General features: G+C 44.2%; 3 protein-coding genes across 3 annotated transcripts; 1 reads left to right on the forward strand and 2 right to left on the reverse strand.

Moving 5' to 3' along the window:
• The first annotated feature begins 387 nt into the window (after window positions 1-387).
• Window positions 388-4,910, forward strand: klhl36 (kelch-like family member 36). Its single transcript, XM_037451259.2, has 9 exons — window positions 388-1,144; window positions 1,226-1,309; window positions 1,633-1,827; window positions 1,902-2,024; window positions 2,230-2,451; window positions 2,538-2,843; window positions 3,180-3,407; window positions 3,498-3,655; window positions 3,750-4,910. The coding sequence occupies exons 2-9, from the start codon at window positions 1,250-1,252 to the stop codon at window positions 4,321-4,323; spliced, it is 1,866 nt and encodes a 621-aa protein (XP_037307156.2). The 5' UTR covers window positions 388-1,144; window positions 1,226-1,249; the 3' UTR covers window positions 4,324-4,910.
• Window positions 4,911-5,114: 204 nt separating this feature from the next.
• zgc:56622 (uncharacterized protein LOC326033 homolog) lies at window positions 5,115-10,256 on the reverse strand. The gene is made up of 10 exons (XM_037451262.2): window positions 10,023-10,256; window positions 9,118-9,294; window positions 8,315-8,431; window positions 7,981-8,058; window positions 6,928-7,044; window positions 6,509-6,621; window positions 6,068-6,155; window positions 5,910-5,993; window positions 5,387-5,469; window positions 5,115-5,308 (listed from the first exon to the last, which is right to left on the reverse strand). Exons 1-10 carry the CDS (start codon window positions 10,101-10,103, stop codon window positions 5,275-5,277), a joined length of 972 nt encoding a protein of 323 aa, XP_037307159.2. The 5' UTR covers window positions 10,104-10,256; the 3' UTR covers window positions 5,115-5,274.
• A 916-nt stretch (window positions 10,257-11,172) lies between these two features.
• Window positions 11,173-19,400, reverse strand: tat (tyrosine aminotransferase). Its single transcript, XM_037451261.2, has 12 exons — window positions 19,252-19,400; window positions 18,176-18,459; window positions 17,755-17,859; window positions 17,243-17,310; window positions 16,957-17,115; window positions 16,276-16,414; window positions 16,127-16,179; window positions 12,974-13,126; window positions 12,740-12,868; window positions 12,430-12,513; window positions 12,011-12,109; window positions 11,173-11,898 (listed from the first exon to the last, which is right to left on the reverse strand). Exons 1-12 carry the CDS (start codon window positions 19,254-19,256, stop codon window positions 11,758-11,760), a joined length of 1,419 nt encoding a protein of 472 aa, XP_037307158.2. The 5' UTR covers window positions 19,257-19,400; the 3' UTR covers window positions 11,173-11,757.
• Between the last annotated feature and the right edge of the window lie 2,765 nt (window positions 19,401-22,165).

The raw sequence follows: 22,165 nt of genomic DNA on the forward strand, positions 1-22,165 counted from the left end.
AATATATTTAGTCAACAACCTATGTAATCTACAATATTTTAAGGGAATTTGGGGAATATTCAAGACAGTATTATAGCAACCTTTGCTAAGGAAGCTCGAGACATCAACTTGCTTAGCAGGTTTTTATTGAGGAACATGTAAAAAGGTTAGTGTGAGCCACAGCCTGCCTAGGCCAAAACAACGGGTCACCCGTATCCCCATAAATGGCACTAGGATGATTGAAAGGCTTAACGCTTCTCAACCTGAGCCCTTCACTGACCTCCTAAACGCAGTAAATGTGACGTCTCATCTCATTCTTGTCTTAAATCCTCAATTACACAACATTTATATGCATCTAGGTTTAGTCTGACTTTCAAGTGCTTAATTGTTTCTATCCGATAGTGTTATTTTGCTACATTTTGAGTCTGTGGGTCAGTGTCTATCGTTTTGTGGACAGATATTGCATGTCTTGAACGTAACCCGCTTACACGATCACAACATCGTTTTGAAAGGTTTTGGCTTCAAAATAAAAAGACATAATATTGAAACGTTGACATTTCAAAGTGAACAAAATATAAACAGTCAAATCTTGAAGAGACCATTTATTCCTGGCAGTAGTTTAAGCCCCATATCTGCAGCAAAACATTTGCAACAAATATTTCAAGGAGTTGCAGGGCAGTAAATGACCATTGAAATTAATTTGAAAACCTAAGCCGGAAGTCCATTTGTTTATTGGGGCTAGCTGAAAATGCTACACTGCGAAGCTCTGTCTGTACTATAATTAACCATATTTTTGGGAGCATGTCTCTCTGTAAAGTGAGTTTTGTGGCAACGCGCCCGAGCTTGTGTCGTCGTTGAAAGCGTCCGCAGTTCATTCTTTCCTCCCAAATCAAAAGGGACAACTGCGCCTCCTTTTGCTGCCAAACGGAAATAACGAGGGACCGCTTCCGTGTGCTCGCGCACGTCTCCACTGCCACTCCGAACGTAAGCGCTCTCACTTCAGAACACTAGCAGCCTGCCGGAAGGCTTTGCGCCACAAAGTGACGTTACGTTACGTTCACTTAAGCTAGTTCTTTGTCATTGACGGCTTGTTGTTTTCCAACTGACAGGCCCAGCACACAATCACGGCCAAACGGGGACAGACACATCTAACAGTTTACGTTTGGTGAGGATACATGGCTTTACTTTAAAGTAGTAACTATTCGGACACTACTTTAACAATGCGTTGTGTGTGTGTGTCCTTTAGATGATGCCTGCTTGAGGAAACGCGATGGATGATGGGAAACCGAGTCGTGTGTGCGGGCCCCAGAGGATCAGTGAAACGTCCAAGGTCTGTGTGTTTGTGTGGCTGTCAAACACACGTTTGATTTACAACAAGAAGCTGCCACTCATCTGGACAACTGACGTTATTAAGACACAGTATCGGTATTATATTGTGCAATCAACAATACAGGGATCCCCCCTAAAATAAAAACATGGACCATGATTTACTAAATGAATGAACATCTTGCTGTATTGTAGCACACTTGAAACTAGAGACTGAAACAATAAACTCATGTTTACAATGTTTTGCTATACAATCTGACCCCCTCACATGGCTAGTAGGTAGAGTGTAGGTGTTTAAACAATCACACACCAGCATTGTGTTGGCAGGTGTTCCACTGGGCGGACCAAGCTGCCGAGGCGTTGCGGGGTCTCGACGAGCAGCGGCAGCACAGTCAGTTCTGCGACGTGGTGCTGGTGGCGGACAACCGGCGAGTCCCCGCTCACCGAGCCCTGCTGGCCGTTTCCAGCCCGTACTTCCACGCCATGTTCACCTTGGGCATGCGGGAGGAACGCCAGGAGGAGGTAAAGCACCGTAGGAGGCAGATGTCCTCAAATGTCCGACTTCTGAAAAGCCGCCCTTGTCCTCCTGTGTGCAGGTTGTGCTGGTCGGCATATCCTACATCGGTCTGAACGCGGTTGTGGACTTCTTGTACAGTGGAGAGCTGCCATTGGATGGAGGAAACATTGACCATGTGCTGGAAGCTTCCCACCTTCTGCAGGTGAGACACTGTTCAGCCCAAGGCGGTAAATAGATACATGAAATGGAGTGTCACCAGTTACCATAGATACGCCACAACGTGGTGTGGCGTATAATGTGGACAAGCCTGAAAAATGTTAATTTATACTTATTCAGTTCACTAATAAATACATTCATGCACATATTAGTAGTGTCTAAAATAGTTTGTATTGATTCATGCTGCTCAGGTGTGTCGCGTGGTGGATTTCTGCTGCCAGTACCTGGAGAGGGAGGTGAGCGAGGACAACTACCTCTACCTGCAGGAGCTCGCCCTGCTCTACAGCCTGGAGCGACTCGACGCCTTCATCGACCGCTTCGTCCTCGCGCGCTTCGCCACGCTGTGCCACACCCCCGACTTCCTCAGCAACACCACACCGCACAAACTGGCGTCCTACCTGTCCAGTGGCCAGGTCAACATCCTGTCGACGCTGTACATTTATTCTCTGCTTTTGCATTCAGGAGATTTACACCAAGCCGCTCCCCTCTTCGTCCTCAGGTCCAGCACCAAGGTGAGCAGGAGCTTTTCCAGGCCGCCCTGCGGTGGATTGCTGAGGCCCCGGGGCGGACGGCCCACGCTGCGCGGCTCCTCGCGCACGTCCGCTTCCCCCTGATGCCGGCGGGGGAGTTGGCAGAGCGGGTGCTGCCGGCGCTGCAGGCCCTTCCGACGAAGGAAGCCGGCTGCGAGGCCCTGGTGGAGGAAGCACTGGGGTACCACGCCAGGCCCAGCGCCCAGCCGCTCCTGCAAACAGGACGCACCATGCTGAGGGGGGGAGCAGAGCGGCTGCTGCTGATTGGAGGAGAGGTACTGTCCAGACGGCAACCTCTTGTTCTGCTGAGTTGGTGTCTTTAACACTCTACTGCCCAGCAGGGGGCGACTCCTCTGGTCCATGAGAAAATGACTACTTCTCTCTTTTATTCCCTCAGTAAACATGAGTTCATGTTCTAAGAAATTCCATTTAGAGTCAAATAGACCATAAAGCGTGAGATTGACAGGTCTGTATCTGAGTCGTTTTACGCCACTCCTCCACATTCCAAATATGGTGAATTGTGACTACAGTGACCAAAGTGACAATTCTGTGAAAATGTCACTTCCTGCGCTTAACCGTAACCCTCCCATCCTCTCATTTCACGCCTGTAGGTGTCGGAGCGTGGCGAGGAGCTCAGCGCCAACGTGTGCCGCCTGGACGCTGAAACGGGGGTCTGGGAGGTGGAAACCGAGCTGCCGGCCAAGCGGAGCCACCACTGCCTGGCAGTGCTGGGGGGCTTCATATTTGCCGCTGGGGGAAGCTCATCCAGGGACGATGGCGGGGACGCCGCCTGCAACCTGCTGTACCGATACGACCCCCGCCACGGCCAGTGGACCAGGGTACTCAAAAGACATGTACATTTCTGTCGAGGGCGAAAGGAGGTTTGATGGCGCTTTTAGGGGCTGAGGCGGCCATGTTTTTTCTTCCAGGGCGCTCCGATGATCGAGCGGCGGGTGGATTTCTACCTCGGGGCGGTGGGAGACTCCCTGATCGCCGTGGGTGGGAGGAACGACACTGGGGCGTTGTCCTCGGTGGAGGTTTACTGTCCCTCTGAGGACTGCTGGTCCTACGTGGCCGCACTGCCCAGGTAGTGACACGTGTCGCCTCTGGGCACATTGCTACGAGGATGCACTCGTGGTCCCCTGAGGATGTTCCATTAAGAACATGTTCATCTTCCCTAGGTTGACTTACGGCCACGCTGGGACGGTCCACTGCGGCGTGGTCTACATCTCAGGGGGTCACGACTACCAGATCGGCCCGTACCGCCGCGACTTCCTGAGCTACGAGCCGACGCCGGACAGCGAGGTGTGGGTGAAGCGGCGGGCCATGTCCCTGGCGAGGGGCTGGCACTGCATGGCCTCCCCCAACCACCTCATCTACGCCATCGGGGGCAGCGACGACCACGAGGACACAGCGGAGCGCTTCGACATCCTGCACGTGGAGTCCTACGACCCGCGTAGCGGCCAGTGGACGCGGGTGGCGCCCCTGCTGCTGCCCAACAGCGAGGCGGGGCTTGCGGTCTGGGCGGGGAGGATCTACGTGCTCGGGGGCTACAGCTGGGAGAGCATGGCGTTCTCCAGGGCCTCTCAGGTGTACGACCCTGACGAGGGCTCGTGGTCCAGAGGACCCGACCTGCCGAAATGCATCGCAGGGGCCTCGGCGTGCGTGTGCACAGTGAAACCCTCCCCGGCGCCCCCCTCTCTGGAGACCAAGAAGAAGGGACAAAGGCTGAAAGGGAGATTAAACCCCACTTAGCAGCAGGGACTCAAAAGGTTTCTGCTAAAGGTTTTGTTTTTGGTTTAAGATCATCAGACTTGGATCAGTTATAGTGGGCTGCAACAGAAAAGAAGAATTCACTTTACTTTATACATCTCCTGCTGCACCTACAATGGAGTGGAGTACGAGATGCCAGAGTGAACGCGTAGAGACAAGCGGGTCAGCTGACCGCCGGGGGGCGGAGCACTAAGACCAGAACCACTGCTTTGTGTTTGTATGCCTTTTTACATCCATGCCTGTCCAAAATATCATCACTTCATTTTTTGCTACATACCAATACTACTCAGTTCAATCATCTCCGCTCGTAGGTGTAGAAGTTCCCTGTAAGGCTTTCCTGAGTTATCACATTCATCAAATATGGAGATAACCATAACCAGATTCATTTATATGACCATTTATTTTTTATTTTCATTGCTTCCAAAAGCAACCGTTTCCATGTAAATGACATGTCGGCATCACAGAGTCTATTTAATGTGCGCCCACTAAAGCAGAAACATCATAAGGCGTGTTGCTGCACACGGATCATACTTCATGTTACGACTTACCTCCATAGGTTTTGGTCATGAAATGTGTTTTGTGAATGTGAACAGATAAAGGGTTTGTTCACCAAATTAGTCCAAATAAATTAAATTAACTATAATGTATGACTCAATAATATATATTGAAATGTTTTTTCTAAAATGTTTGTTTGTATTTAATAAAAAAGCAGGTGTTAAGACAAACATACTGTATTTTATTCATAACATTACAAAATTAGGCAGCATTTTCAGAGCTCATAGACTTTGTTAAATCACATTCATTGAGGGTCACATTTTGAAAGACTAGTTTTCCCCATTGGGGATTATTTAAACAAGGCCCTGAAGAATACTGACTGCCTGTAGCTGGTCTCGGTGGTTGTCATGGCGTTCTCTCTCCTCTCTCTTGACGGCCTCATACGAACGGGTAGTAGGGATGAGACTCGACTCTGAGGGACAGCGCGGCAGTCAGCAGTCGTCCGTGCATACGACTACGTTCTATGTACCATGTGCTGTTGTCCACTTACCCTTTGAGGTCGAAGGCCCTCCAGCCGCGGTCCAGTCCTCTTAGCGCTCTCATGTCCTCTTCAGTCAGACGGAAGTCAAAGATCTGTCCAAACGTCAAAACTGATTTGGATAAATGTGTTTTTACATCCTGACAGTCATGTGTACAGAACAAACTAATAGAATATAATAATATATAACAGATGATTACTTATATCTATATATGTATATATATATCTACCCAAACTAACATAATACCTGCCGTTCATCTGTCACCAAACAACAAGGAGACCGCCATAATTCAAGATGGCCACCATGCTTCACAACAGCATTTTATCAATCAATTCCAATTGTTGTACAGTATTTTGATGCTATGACCAAAGAGCAGACCAAATGAGAAAGTTGCAAACATCTGCGATTTGTTAGCGTTCCGACAGTAGACTAAACACTGTCTAGTGAACGCACCAGTATCATAAAAAGAAAGAGTCAATTGTTTGGACTGAGCCTGAGGGGATGAAAGCACAGTGAGAGGAGAAGAGGTTTGACCTTGGTGTTCTGCATGATGCGATGAGGATTTTCACTCCCTGGGATGACTGCAATACCCTGCTGCACATGGTACCTCAGCAATATCTGAGAGAACAGTGATTTTACCAACAAGGGAACACACACACACACACACACGGAGAGCAGAAGACATCACTGACCTGTGCAGGGCTGTGTCTGTGCTTCTTGGCTATATCTGCCACCACTGGGTCCTGCAGGAGCTTATCTGAATCGAGGTCTCCTCTGGACCTGAGGGAGGCAAGATACAAATGACCAGAGCACGGGATTTATTGTTGATAAATAGATGCAAACAGCTTCATCAATTATTATATCTATATGGTGTGAAGATGACAAATATAAGATGGCATATACTAATGTGCAACTAACCAATCCTGAGTAAACCCACTTGTTTTCAAGCTCTACCGTGTGTGTAATGTGAAATATGAAACAACCAACAAATTGGTACTCAGTTGGGAAAACAATAAAAGATCATTGAATCACAAAATGATTTCCCGTCTATGTGATATCTGTAGAATAATACAGGTACTCCACACATTTTCAATCCCCTGTCTGAGTGGGTGGAGTGTGTGAGGGACCCTCACATCTCTGGGGGGCTCTGCGGGGAGCCTAAGGGGCCGTAGGCAGTCAGGACGATGTTCTTGGATTTACAGAACTCTATCATCTCTGTTTGCACCAGGTAGGGATGAAGCTCAATCTATGGATGATACAACGCCAAACACAAGCTCACTAGACATGGTTAATTATCCAGATTTAGTCGGAGGAAGTTGTCCATACAGAACAGTGTTAATATAGGATCATATTAAAAAACACAAGCTGTGATGCATTACAATATGCCTGTGTCATTGAATATCATGAATATGTGTTCTTGAGATGATTCACCATGTAGTGCACTATGATGACCAGAAAATCATAACATGATGATGAATGATATTCAGTGATACAGTATGTGGCTACAGCAATATAAGCAGGCATGAATATGGAGGAGCTGACTATGCAAAACCTGGTTGACGGCAGGGGGAACTCTGCACAGGGCAAGAAGTCTCTCCAGCTGCAGCCGGTTGAAGTTGGACACACCGATGCTCTTCACCTTCCCCGAGGCTTTCAGGGCTTCCATCCCCTACAAGCACATGGACAGAAAGACACAAAGAACAACATGCAAATATGGGCGACTGTGGCTCAAGTCACAGCAGGGTCATGTTTTAATCAGAAGCCCAGCAGTCCGGTAGCTGTGTGAATGATGTCAGTGTGTGGTGCTAATGGACTTATGGATGGATGTGAATGGGTGAATGATGACATGTTAGTGAGTGGTGACAAGACTAGAACGGTTCTGTACAAGTAGAGTCCATTAACCATTTAAATGTCTTCCACCTGCTCATAAACGCTTATGTGGGTCTTTGATGGAAAAAGAGCTAAAAAAAACCCCTTCAGATTTATATTATATTTGTTTTATTATTTGTAGAAGACTAGACAACAGGTTGTTGTGTGTGTGTAAGACAGGGGTGGACGTGTGAGTCAAAGAGAAGGAGTTGGTGTTTGGGATTCTATTTGCAGCATGATTTTGATTAAATTCAATACACTTTCTTTGCACAAACCACTGTTTTAACATTATTACAAAATATTAAAGATATATTAGAGATGTATATTATTAAAGACCCATAACTGCTACCGGATCCAATTTGATTCCACAGATCTTTTTAGTTTGCAGCCATTCCCAAAAGAATTACAAACTTTGTTATTATAGGTGATTGTGGAGGGTGTATTAAAGCTGTGTTTTGATCAGAAAACAAATGAAGGTAAGTTTCACACAACATGGGGTTAGAACAAAAGAAAAACGTATTAACCACGGGGTAGAACACAACAACCTTTAGGACACCATTTAATCGTGGTTAAAAGACATGAATAATTCCTGCATCCTAGCCACTAGCATCCTAGCCACTAGCTCATCTCTCCTCGCTGGCCTTTGTTTGGGTGAACTTGATTCGTGGCTTGATTCATATTAACTCTCACTGCTCATTCCTGTGCACTGTGACTGTGTTTGGTTCTTGGTTCTTACCCTCCAGACATCCACATAGTCTATGTCAGAGGTCAGCAAGTTTCCATCCTTCATTGGGAAAGGGTCGTCACCCACTTTCTAGGAAGCAATGTAAGACAGTCAGTCAAGCAGATGCTGCCAGAGATACAACATGTTTCATTTAACTCAAATCAAGACAAAGGCAAAGAACAAGAGAAAAAGCTCCCATGATCCGGGTTGTGTGTTAGAGAAACACGTAGGTTCAGCATGTGCTGTTGTGTATGTGTAGTTTTCTGTATTGCTTAACAAGAGATAATTTGAATGAACTGCCCGGCTTCACTGTGTACGTGTCCATTTGGGTATTATTATGCTCAACCTTCAGGCCAACGGGGAAATGCACAAGGTACAGGTCCAGGTAGTCCAGCTGCATATCATTCAGGGACTTATTCAGGCATTCAGGGATGTCCTCAGGGGCATGATGGGTACACCACAGCTATAAGGTGGACAAAGGTACACGGCAACACAGAAAATACAAGGATTAATACAAAATATTGTCAAAGGTTCTCAATACAACAATCAGGGCATGGCAGAAAACATACAATAGCTGTGTGTGTGTGTGTGTGTGTGTATTTGTCTCAGTTCCTCTGAATTTTGCATTCAAGTCAGAATTCAGAATTTTAAGTTCTTCTTTTTTTCTACTTTCTACTATATTCTAGCCTATTCTGAACTTCTGCATTTTCTATGTTCTGCTTGTAGGCCAGACATTACTTGTGTAGCTTTCACTGCATTTTCAGTTTTCAGCACACAAACCCACACTTTGAATAGTTTTTGTTCTTTCTGCACTGAAGGCCAAAGCCTCACTTCTTGTGAGATAGAGATAACTTTCCTGACACGTTGAAAATGAACCCTAGAGGGAACCTGGTACGTCAATCTCAAATATGTGTGTGTGTGTGTGTATGTGTGTGTGTTCCTGCTCCATCAGCCCACCTGCCATCAATCTGCTCCTCACGATGCGCTTTCTACTCAAAGTGAATCCGTAATAAATCCAGCCTTAGTCAGAGTTCTGCCTACGTGGCCCTAATCATCATCTTTTTGGCAACATTTAAAAAATGAGAAGTAGTAGTAGTAGTTGTAAACCCATTCTATATAATTGCCCCTCCATGTGCTGCTTTGCTGCACCTTGCTGACGATGAACATGTCGCGGCGCTGGATGACGCCCTGCTGCATCTTGGAGCGCAGAGCCTTCCCGATATCAGCCTCATTTGTGTAGAAGTGAGCGGTGTCTATGTGGCGATAACCCGCCGCGATGGCGGCCTCCACCGCACCCTGCAACGAGGTGCGGGGCAGACGTGAGGACTGCAAGAAACAAACAAATGGTTAAAATTGGGCCACCACGCCACTATCTGCCACATCGAGGGTCAGAAACAGCTATGAAGTCACTTTGTAGTCCGGTGACAATATCAGAGCGGTAATAATCTGGCCTTCTTATTAATAAGGAAAGAACAATATTTGCTTATTTCCCACTTGTATTGGTCTGTCAGTGTGCATTTGCAGCCTGCCCTGCTATGCAGGAACAGGTCCTACCAGAGATGGAGAACGGAGCCCAAACACAGCGGCCTTGGTGACCTGTGTGCTGTTAGAGAGTTAGTGGAGTGGAGCACATCCGCTGGTATTAAGTGGAGAGAGAGTGTGTTCATGTAGAAGGTCTAACAGCGAGTGAATAACTCGTAGACCCCTCTGCGCTTTGAGCTCATCTGCTGATCTCACTAATTCAGTGTGATTAAAACACCCACAGATCACATAGGTGTCCTCTTACAAACCTTTAACTGTATATATGCAGTATCATTACGCACAACCACACATCTAGCTAACTCAGCAATTTCCAAGTCGGTCTTTTGATTCTATTTCAGTAGATTAAAACAGGAAATAAATGCTATCAGACGGTTTGTGTGGCACAGAGCAGCTTTCTGAATGGAGAAGCCTTTCATTTGTCCTTGAGGGCTTCCTTCACTAAATACTCTCATAACTGAAATGCACAAATTCACAACCCATAAACAAAGATCTGAGTGGTTTGCAAAAAGTACCTTCCACGTCCCAAAACCCAAAAGTGGCATGCGTCTGCCATCGTTCAGCTCGACAGACCTTTCCACCTGCGAGTCGTCCATGGTGTGTCACTGTGTGACACACACTGTGCGCACACCGGTTAACTGGGCCCTCCTCTTCCTCTTTATCTCTCAAACGGCAAATGTCCTTCCTCTTTTCTTGCTGATTCGGCTTTCCTTCCCTCTCTCTCTCCTTCGCTTTATCGCTCCGGTGGTTAATTATTGGACAACACACAAGTACTTCACCACCATGTCCCTGGGCGAGGAGGGAGGGACATGATGCAAAGGTCACACGTCTCATAGGGGGTTGTAGGGCACACACACATACACACACACACTGACACAGAGACATAAACACACACACACACACACTGACACAGAGACATAAACACACACACACACCGACACAGAGACATAAACACACACACACCGACACAGAGACATAAATACACACACAGAAAGGCCGGTCTGCTGTAATGTGTCATGTGATACATTAGATGGCGATGTTGTATCCCTGAAGTGTTTCCCAAACTAAACGCTGTACATTTGTAGGACAAAAGTTTTATCATATCGACAATAAAAGTCTCACAATCTTCTAAAACAAGGGACATGTTAAAAAAGATACTGGACAATAAATAATGGGACGTCTTAAAGGGGGGTTTCTAACTTCCACAGAGGTTACTTTCACTTTCTTTACTGCCAGACTTATACATTTCAAGGTTTATTCTCAACCTTTAAATGCTTTAAATTCAAAGGAAAAACACAGCAGTGCAGGTCAAGCTATTGTTGAAACTCGGCTGGATAAGGGCCTTGGCTGCTGGTTATAGGTCATGCAGAGTGGGCCTTTGTCATAATATATGTATCATGTATGAAACTTAAAATAGTCAAGGGATGTCATTGGTTTTGAAGGGATTTAGTAAAATACCCCAAAATGTTGGCCTGCTGATGCCACTTGTTTTTCCCTGCTAGAAATTTGCACGGTAAAAAGTTTTTAGATACTTTTAAATGTTAAAATGTCACAACTTGCAGTGCAGCAAAAAGAAATGCTGCCCAGTTGAAAGACTTTTATCAGCCAGAGAAGTTACGGATGATCTCCAGGTCAGAAACTCACACATGGAGGAAAACATGCAAGCAGCGAATGGCATGGAAGTGCTGTGAAGTTGGGACGTTTGACGGCATGAAAATAAGATACAAAATAGATTAGATAATTATGCTATTGTACGCCGGTCTGTCTGTTATCGGTCTGCAACGTGGTTTATTCGGTAGGAAATACACTTTGTTGATTCATATACATTATGTGTTATTAAATATGACACACAATTAACATACAAACAATATGCAGAGAATGTTTGCATGTCCTGATGAAGGGAATGCCGATGTAGGATGTCTATCCATAACAAATATATATATTAACTTCCCCTAAGTGGGACAGCAAAGAAGCCGGCTGTTTACCAAACTGCAGTTTATAGAGGTTACGTCACATGACGTGCACAGCATTAAAGGAATGATATAAATACACAAGAACAAGCCATAGATACGCTGCCTGTATAAAATATAAATATTGGGTCTGCTCATCGCACAGGTTCCAACATTACAAAAGAACCCTGCGGTGGACAATCAGATGCGTCGCTTCGTCACTGATGACGATTCCAGCAGCGAATAGTGGACTGGTGGACAATTGTTCCGTCCTCTATGTTGTGGTCTCAGCTCGGACGCGTCACTGGTCCAGGTCGTTGCTGTTGCGGCTGCAGGGCCGATGGTGGCGCTGACAGAACTCCCTGATCCGACCGCAGGCCTCCACCATCATGGCCTCGGGCACCGTCACGACGATGCGGAAGAAGTTAGGGTACTCGAAGGCCTGGGCGAGAGAAGAAGATGGCAAATGGACGGGAAAGGGGGCATCAAAACAGGTCTTTTTCTAAATGTGAGTGCGCTGAAGGGAATGATGGAGCCCTGAAAAGATGTCTTACTGAGGCAGGGAGACAGAAGACCGACTGCTCGGTCACCAGCTGCTGAGTAAAGTCCACATCGTCATTATACTCTGGAAAGTGATTCATATCAATCCCCACCTGGACAGATGAGAACACAAATTAACCTTAATTCATATTCAAAATGTCTTAAATGTAATAAAGTACTGTAGAATGAGGATTGACATGCATATATAGATAGAACAAACTTAATGAATGTGGGATATTTATCATCTAACGCTGTCCCATAATGTAACTTCTAGTTGAATATGAATAGTGTGAATGTATAAAAACGCTGAATCAACACATGCCGTATGAAGACACTGAGCCTTTACAGTACAAACATGGCTTTCAGTTTTTGTGGCAGCAACTTCCTCAGTTTTTTCTTTTTAAAATATCAATAAACGCACTCTTGTACTTACCATGAGGTACATGGCTCCTGAGGGCATGACAGGGTTCAGGCCTGGGACGGTGCTCAGCTCATTGAAACAAATCTCAGAGTTGGTCTGAAGAAATAACAAAACCATCCTATCAGCCTTGTGTGAAATACATGACTGTTAATCAGGGTTAAATCAGCAGTTACAATATATTCAAACACAGACAAGACCAGAAATATCTACCTCACATACATTTGATCATGGTTATTAATAAGGGGGGTGGTCCCTGAAGTATCCCCGAAGCAGTACTTTGTTTGAGTAACGTATAGACGTATAGCCATGGTGTATAGAGTACCTGCAGGAAGCCGATGGTGCTGCTGTAGAAGCTTTGGGGGGTGTTGTTGAGGATGCTCTCCAGGGCCCCTTGAATGATAGTGCAGGCTCCCAGAATACGTTGGCTCAGTTTCACCAGGCCCTGTCGAATCTGCAGTGGTGACAAACTCCATTAAATGAATGCAAGTGTTACCCACACCAGTCTTCTTGTTCTCCATCCACTAAACCCAGAATGCATAAATCATGCTGTACGTACCATTGATCCAAAGACGTCATTCCTGTCATGGATGAGGATCCATCCCATCCTCCAACCGGGGACCAGCCATCGCTTAGCCAAGCCGCTGCAGGAGAGGAGGGGGACGTCGGTGCTTAGAGACGCCATGGAAGGACAGCTGCAACCTGGGAAGACCTGACGATAAAATGACATATTGATGACATGGAAAGCCAAGTATTCAAATACTCAAGTGTCAAAGCTTGGGTAGGTAATCTTCAAAAACAGTTTGGTTATATTTGTTGATATTCAATTAATAAATGAAACATGCTCTGAAAAAAAAGACTAACTACCCCTCCGCAAACTGATAGATTGAAAGCTAGTATCATTATGGTTATTTATTAACCTTTACAAAGACCGGTGTTCTCTGTGTTATTTGCAGCTGTGGCTGCGTGGTATCGCACGATCGTCCTTTCATTTCGGGGCGTTTTTAACCCCAAAGTTGCTCCCGGAGCTCCTACAATGAATTCATGTTAGCATGGCAGCATGAATGGATGGATGTATGAATGGATAAATAATGACTAAGTGCTTTGAGTGGTCCGAAGACTTGAAAAGCTCGACACAATTACAGTCCATTTAGCATTTATTTCTTTTTTTGTTTCAACCACCTCCAGAGAAAGAATATCCGTCTCTCAGCAGGTAACGAGGTCATTGGGAGCGGTGAGAGAACCAAATCAATGAAGCTACGCACCAAAACCACAACACTGAGCAGAAAGATGCTAAAACAAAACCAAGCTTTTGACATTATACAAGGAATTTGTCTCTTATTGTTAATAAAAGAAGTTTCTTTTCTGCCATTTATAAAATCAGGTCTTAAACTTTAAGAAAAGCTTACTCATACAGGAAAAGCAAAGTTTTTTATATATGAAGCTATATAGAGGCTTTAAGGGAGGGGGTAACATACAGCAACCACAGAGAAAGCTGGTTCTCATTAGAAGCCTCTTTGGCCCTAAGCTGGGAACGGCCCCGCATCCTATTGGCCCGCCTGCCACGAATGACATAACAGCAACGTAAGACCACAGTAGGACTACGCTAACCTTTTTGTTCAGCCAGGTAACCAACTACATCACCACATTAGTACTAACAAGTGTATGATTACGAGGATACTGATTGGCTGAGCTGTGCAGATGTACAGTTCATCCTCAACTCATTCAAGGACCGGCAGGGCCTCTGTTTACTGCTCGTGCAGTTCTCCGATCCCTCGGCTTCTTACCCGCAAAACACTCCCCCCATTCCAGCTCTCCACCAGACACGCAGCCCCCTTTCCTCACAAGCTGCTCCTGTGCCAGAACCCGTCTTCTGCATTGATTGCAAACACATGCAGTCACATAATCGCAAAGTCATTCTAGTCGGCTCGAGTTCAGGGTTGAGCGGTCGGACCCAAATACCCCATTTTTCAAACTGGCACCAACCCGCGAGGGGGAAGCACAGGTACACGCCCTTCCAGAGGATCAATGTAGTATGAAAGCATTTTCCATCGGAAGAGAAGCTGTTATGTCATTGATGATAAATACGTGTTGTTTTTCTCACACCACACGTGTCCTTGAACACGAGGCTGCCACGTTGTATGTTACTGCACTAGAGAAGCGGCTGTGGAGTAGGAGCGTAGAGATGTTAGACGTCCCCCTTGGTTCGTATCATCAGAATGTCACCAGGGCGGAAAACTACTGGTAAACAGTGGAGCTCGTACCTTATCTCCCCTTTTCTCCTGACCTGCCTGCGTGAGTATACAGCAGTCTATGTGCGTGTGGATGTCTGAGTACACACTCGAATGACCCCCATTGGAAGTTGACCGGTACAGGCTTGTGAAGGCCAACATCGATGCCAAGGCTTTGGGCTGAATCTGCTGGAAATGGGTTTTTTTCTTGGAAACATTCAAATTTGGTCAATGTCTTTTTAACCCTTAATGATCTCAAATTATTTTATTTATTTATGGTGTATTATTCGTATATAAAAATCCAATTATCGTTTCTTCCTGTTGATTAAATGTGTGCTTCTTAAGTTACTACCGACCATTGTCTATTTATTTGATTGGTTGTCTTGATAAGGACACATTAATGAAAACATTTCTGTAAATGCACAATAATTAGCCAAAAGGCAATTTTAGTCCCAAGAGACGAATGTTACAAAATAAACCTAAAAAAAGTTATAGAATAATTGACGCTTTACAATTTGTGCAAAAAAGTGAGAATGACGCTCTTATACGTTATCAAGTACTAACAAGACGTGCAACACAAATGTCAGATTTCAATGTCACGACAACTGTCAGCAACAGTTGATTGATTGATCCTGGATGAGCAGACACGGTGGCACCAACGCAAAAACCAGGACTACAGGAAAATAAACTGGCAGTCATAATATCGTAAATAAAACGTACTATTCGGAGAAGTAATTCAACAAAAAAGGAGTTAAGATAATACTAAAGTACGGTATAGTATAGATACCGTTGGTGGTTTCAGGAAAATGCCCTGAAATTTAATCAATTATTATTAACCGCACGCTCAATAACATTGAAAGGAAAAATACATTTCCCTCATAATAAACAGCTGAAAATACAAAAAAATACAGTGAACAAAACAAAAACAACAAAAACGCCTAAACTACTTGGTTGGGTGAAGTAAAAAGAAGCATTAGGATTACCATGAAGGGGAAAAAATAAAATAACTCATTGACTTTACACTGAACTAGCAGCAAGTGCCTGCGTTAAAAGCTTTTTCCTTTTCAACTTTTACTCTTTATTTACATTTCAAGGGAAATTGAGTTATTCCTAGATTATAATTGCGCTTTTATATGGTTAACAAAAAACAAAAAAACCAATACCAAACTACCTTTTTGGGTTAAACACTGATGGCAGGTGGCTCTGTGCCTCCTGCCATCAGTGAATGAATGGGTGAGTGATGACATGAAGTGAAGAAAAGGGAAAGACGAGTGCAGTCCATTATCACAGCTTGGTGCTGACCTCCATTCACAGTCCATGGCCCGTAATCCCCCCCTGTGCTGACGTGGGGTAGTCAACCCACCACCCGGAGCCAGGGAAAATAGCCGCCAATGGAGCTCAAGCTGCACTGTCACTGTGGCAAAAAATGTGCCTCGCTGGTGTTACAGAAGGCCGATTCGTGTTTGTGTGGCTGCACTCACCATGTCACTGTAGATTTCATCCGCCAGAATGGGGACACAGTGTCTGGAAGCCACTGGAAAAGGAAACAAAGACAAATTATATTGTTAAGATAAGGCAAATGCCATTTCGGTCCAAATTCACGCTGCCTGACTCTACTGCCAATACTCACCTTGGAGGATTTTCTGCAGGTGTTCCTTGCTGAAGACGGAGCCACACGGGTTGGATGGATTGGTAACTATCATACAGGACGTCCTCTCGTCAATCAGGCTCTCCATTTGTTGCAGGTCGACCTCCCACGACTTCTCTGGCTGCGAAGCAGAGAGGGCCGTAGGAGTGAGAACGTTTACAGCGCACGGCGCTACGCGTGTGTTGGTAACATTCAGGGGGAGTCGTGGTTGTTAAATGTGCTGAGAAGGAGGAAGCCAGCCGGGATCAGGTTGTTAACAGTGACACACATTAATGTGAGCTGGAACAACATGTACAATACTTCTCATTCACATTCAGAGGGTCCTAAACCGCAGGGTCGTTTCTTTGGCTAAAATACATGGAATTGAAAAGACAGCACAACTGATTTAGGTTCCCATGTGGTCATGTGACTAATGACATAAAACACACCCAAAGTGCAGGGACCAACTACAAGTCTAAATGTCTTATGAGCTTTTCAATGAGAAAAAATATTTTTTTTATTTTCAAGCTCATCCAACCTCCTCCTCAATTAGGATGGACCCTAACAACTCAAGTCAGAATACTATAAACCAACATAACCTTGCACATTGTTTAGGCAGAGTGTAGAACATAAAAAGGATCAAGCAGCATGGTGGGGGTAGCGATGGGCCCGCCTCCTTCTTACCAGCAGGTTGTAGAGTTTGACCTCGATGCCCATGGACTCAGCTAGGGTCTTATACAGGGAGAAGCCGGGGCACGGGACCAGGATGTTGTCCCCAGGGTTACACAGGACACTGATGGCCAGGTCGATGGCCTGACTGCAGCCACTGGCCAGAATCACATCCTGGAAGAAAATTCACACACACACACACAGACGCAGTTGTCACACACTGTGATGCGGATCGCAAAGGGAGCCGTGCAGGTGGTGCAGGGTGACAGAACAGTGAGTTAGTAAAGGTTGCAGAAAGCACCTCTGCCTCCAGCGGCGCCTCGGGGCAGCTGTAGAAGTTGGCTACGGCCTGCCGGCTCTTCAGGTAACCTGCCATTGGGCAAACAGATACATTAGTTCTTGTTCTCTTCACTCACTGCTATGGGTCGGTAAGCATGTGGCCCGCTGACATCATACCATTTATGCTTACTAAATTATACAAGCAGGGGCTCGGTTAGTTATCTCGTATCTCTGTTGTCATTTTTGTCTCTTTGTGGTTGTTTTGTGCCTCTTTGAAGTTGTCTTTTGTCCCTTTGTGGTCATTTAGAGCCTGTTAATCGTCACTGTTAGTCTCTTTGTAGTTGATTTATGTTTATTTGTGATCATTTTGTGTATCTTCCTTGTTGGTAAGTGTCTATCTGAGTGAGTTACTTAATATATAGCAGCAACACCACCACAACATCTCACTCATATGCATCTGTTTTACTGTTTTTGAAGATAAAAGACAATCATATTTCTTTACTTCTATGAATTTGAAGATGTTGGGCAACTCACCAACAGAAGGAGCATAGCCGTTGTACTTTTGGGAGTCTATGGCGTCTTTCAGGGCCTGCAGCACTGCATTATGTGTAGGCAGATTCCCAAACACAGTGGGATCCCCTGGGGAACAAAGGTGATGGAAGGCATTCAGTCAAAAGGGACGGAACATTCAATTCAAGTCTATGAATGAATAAAAAGTACATGTTGTAAGTACAGTTGTGGTATTCAGTCAATGGATTGAATGCCACTATCACATCATGAAGGTAACTGATCGGCTTTGTTTGTTTCCATTATTAGAAAGGAAGTGGATCTCTCATTGGGCAGTCAGTCATTATCTATGGTACTTATTTATGGATCATATAAAATACAGTATTTGCATCGCATGTAAGCGACAAAGCTGCATGTGAAGTGTTTGATCACACAGAACCCCGCTCACCTATGGAAAGCGAGATCATGGCTTTGTCCGGATTGGGCGTGAGCTTCATCCCGTCCACGATGGCCCTGATGGGATTCAGAGTGTTGTTGGCCATCTCCGAGGGCTTCACTTCCCATCGCTGCCTGCGGCTCTTGGCTTTGGTGAGACTCAAGCTGCCTTTGACGTTCCCGTGCTCTCCCTTCACTGTGGCTGCAGCCGGCTTCAGTCTTTTGCTGGTGACGCTTTGGTCGTGGACCCCATTCCCATTCACCTGAACCGAGTAAGACTTGCTATCCATCCTGGAACTGATGAAGATGACAATGAGCGACAGCGAGCAGTAAAACACATTTTTGTAATTTAATTTAAGTATTCCTTTCCATAGAAATAATGTATGGTTTCTTTTACACTTATTTGATAGACAGTGAGATTTGACATACGTTATGTCATTTCCTGAAATGAGTTTTTTAGATTAAACTGCCCAACCCTATGCTAAAAAGTCTAAATGATTTCCTCGTCATCCTTTGAGATAAATCAATTCATAACATGCTCTTTACAATTTTAAACAATGTAACTCTCTTAAGGGGTAATTATGTTCCCAATATGTGGGAATATTTCCAGCACCAGTATGTTAATGCTAATGTACGTTGGAAGGAACACTCGAGCATATCCCCGAACAGCGGAGATATTTCATTGGCATTTCTGTATTTGCAAAGACATTAGAATCGAGATAACCCAGAATAAAGATGATATACGGTTGACCACACCTGATTCTATATATTCAAAGATTATTATCTCTCTTAATTCGTTTAAGTTCTCCCCCCAATATTATTTGTCAATCATCCAAAAACCATTGGGTTCTGTAGCTATATTTGATAAACTCTCCCTTGAAAAATACATTTTACAGCTCAATGGAACTTTAAAAAAGGTTTAAATGAAATAAAAAAAACAGAACCCACACAAACTGAATGAATATTTAAATAATGAATCAGATTAGTTCAGTTTAAAACATTATGCAAATACATTCCCTCGATGTTTTGTTTAGTATCAGACCATTCATTGATACTTAGAAATGAAAAAAAAATCATATTTGCACTTACCTCATTAAATACTCAACCAAAGGTCTTCCAAAAAGCAGCAGTGTGTGCAGGATGATGTGAACAATAGCCTCTGGATGTTTTACGCCGCTTATATATCAAGATCCCTGAACAGGGGTGTTGAGCCTTGCCCTTATTTCTATTGGTCGAGACCAAGGGCTGAGCCCTCATACCCCTCCTACATGACTAACAAGAACCATACACACGATCAATTACAGGGGTTAGTGGGCAAGGGGGCGGGGGGGGACCAGGGGAGACAGATGCACGTAAGCAAACGGACACCTCCACGGGAGTGCGTCATAGCGCACTGGCATCAAAACAGAGAGGGCCCAAACGGCGGCATTCCTAAATATCCCCATAGTGTGTGTAGTCATGTGATCCACAGTAGTGCTTAAAAAATACTGTAGCTGATTGATCACAGCAACTGATATTTTGCCTCTATAGTTAGAAAGTAGGCTAAAATGAAAGGAACAGAATATTTCACTGACACACAGCAGTTTTGACCAAACACATTGTTGTTGCATCTTTTGTTTCTTGTTGCATTGCATTTTGCATTGCTTGTTATGGTGAATGCTGTTCTGCTTGTTTTGTTGCATGTTGTGTTGCATGTTGTGTTGCTTGTTGCATTGCTTGTTGCGTTGCTTGTTGTGTTGCATGTTGTGCTGCTTGTTGTCGCATGTTGTGCTGCATGTTGTGTTGCATGTTCTGTCGAATGTTGTGTTGCATGTTGCGTTGCATGTTGTGCTGCTTGTTGTGTCACATGTTGTGCTGCATGTTGTGTTGCATGTTGTACTGCTTGTTGTGTCGCATGTTGTGCTGCATGTTGTGTTGCTTGTTGCGTTGCTTGTTGTGCTGCTTGTTGCGTTGCTTGTTGCGTTGCTTGTTGTGTCGCATGTTGTGCTGCATGTTGTGTTGCATGTTGTGCTGAGAGCACCTTTAATTGTTGTTTGGTGGTTTAGTGACCTCCTGTGAGCAGCCTAGCTAGTGTGCACTGGAAGGGAAAAGAAAAGCAGACCATGGTCTAACAACATCTGTGGAAAACGATTCCAGCTGTTTTAAAGTTTTCAGGGAGGAGGTGCATTTTACAGCCCCCTCGAGTGAAATAGTGCCAGTGAAGGTAAATTAGGTCCTCTGAGAGAACTAAGAGGGAAAAGTGGGTGTTTCAAGTGCAATAAAAAGTGATTTTGAATGAATTAGGACAAGAACATTTGATCATTATTGATAAACAAAGAATTTATCCCGCAGTATGGTTTCAATGCATAAAACTGCTGAACTTTCTACTGTCTATTAGATCCAACTGGTATTTCCTTAAAAAGAAAAAAGGATTTTTGACATTAGTCCCTCAAAAAATGCCAAGTCATTGTGGAGCACTCCTTTAAAAGAAGACCTGGAGTTTCATAACTCAGCATGATGGGGCCTACGAAATCCAGTTAGCACAAACAGTACCTTTGGCTAAAGTATTGCCTCTTAGAAATATATGAGACTTGCAATAACATACCAAGATGTTACATATAAACATTGAAGAAAAAGCACAACACCATTCATGGTGCATTTGGATGTAATTCTGGAGCTGTGACTAAGACATTGTTGTTCATAAGTGTGCTTTATACACGGTTTCACATGGTTCATATTTTAAAATTCCAGTGATCTGTACAATTAACTGTGAGCCAATGCCCTTTGCTCATTAACTGGCACCTTTCGTTGCTTTGCTAAGAAATGATGCCATTATTATTATTGCAAAATGTTGTGTTGGTACATTGTGACACAGTTATAAGTAGATGTAAGAGATTATTTGACATGACATGACATGTTAACACCAGCTCTGAGAAGCATCAGACACATCAAAGCTACTAATAACAAAGAAAAATGTATGCAATGTGACCTCATTGGGCCTTGCTCTTTAGCCTCATGGCTGTGACGTGCAGGACATGGATCTGACTCAATACTGACACAAGAAAACAGTAAACATTCACAGCTAGTACACACGTGAAGATAAATAAATAAACTGATACAAGCCTTCAGGTGATAAAATACACCTTGAAATGTTATGATTTAATGTGTCAATGCAGAGCAAAGATTCAACTTGTGTAGCTAAGGCATTCTCTGATAAATTCTAATTAGAGACTAAGTCACTAATAATATGATGACGTCATCAGGAATGCTGCAGTGATTTCCCTTTAATACTGTGAATGTCCACAGATAAATTCAGTTTTTTTTCCTTTTGAGTGGATTGTTGCTTTAATAGAGTCAAAAAATCAATACCCACACAGTATAACCCCTGATACTTTGTACCTTGCTGTTTAACCAACACAGGGTCGCTTTGCCAAGAGCTGTGATCATTCTGTCTGGTATTGCTTTAGAGGGCAACAAAACAGATTCTGTGTGAATGGAGCAAGACAATTAAATAAGAGCAATAAAACCTTTTATCCCCTTGCATGTGCTAGATTAATGTTACATCATATCACAGATATAGTGGTTTGATGAACTACATTCAACTATTTTTAATTTATTTTATTTTGTATAGCCCAAAATTCCAAATTTTCCTCAAAGGGACTGAAAGTGGAAGCTGTTCCATTAAAGGAGCTTGACAACTGAAGGCTCTGGCTCCTAAGAACAACAAGTAAACAACAACCATTGGATGCTGCCCTCTAATTGGGCAATACGGTGTTACAAGGAAGTGCTTTGTAGAGAGAGGTTAATTTAGTAAAATAAGTCGCGCGCACGCACACACACACACACACACACACACACACACACACCTGTAACATGGTAAGAACAAACAGTTGTGTGCATAAGAAAGCGTTTATGCATTAAATATTTCACTGCATTATTGTACGTAACTTGTTGAAATGTAATGTCTTTCTACCTATGAAGCAATAAAATGGGTTAGCTTAACCCAGTGGTTACAATTATAGAA

Source organism: Pungitius pungitius, chromosome 6 (genome assembly GCF_949316345.1).
Source record: "Pungitius pungitius chromosome 6, fPunPun2.1, whole genome shotgun sequence".
Taxonomy (NCBI): Eukaryota; Metazoa; Chordata; class Actinopteri; order Perciformes; family Gasterosteidae; genus Pungitius; species Pungitius pungitius.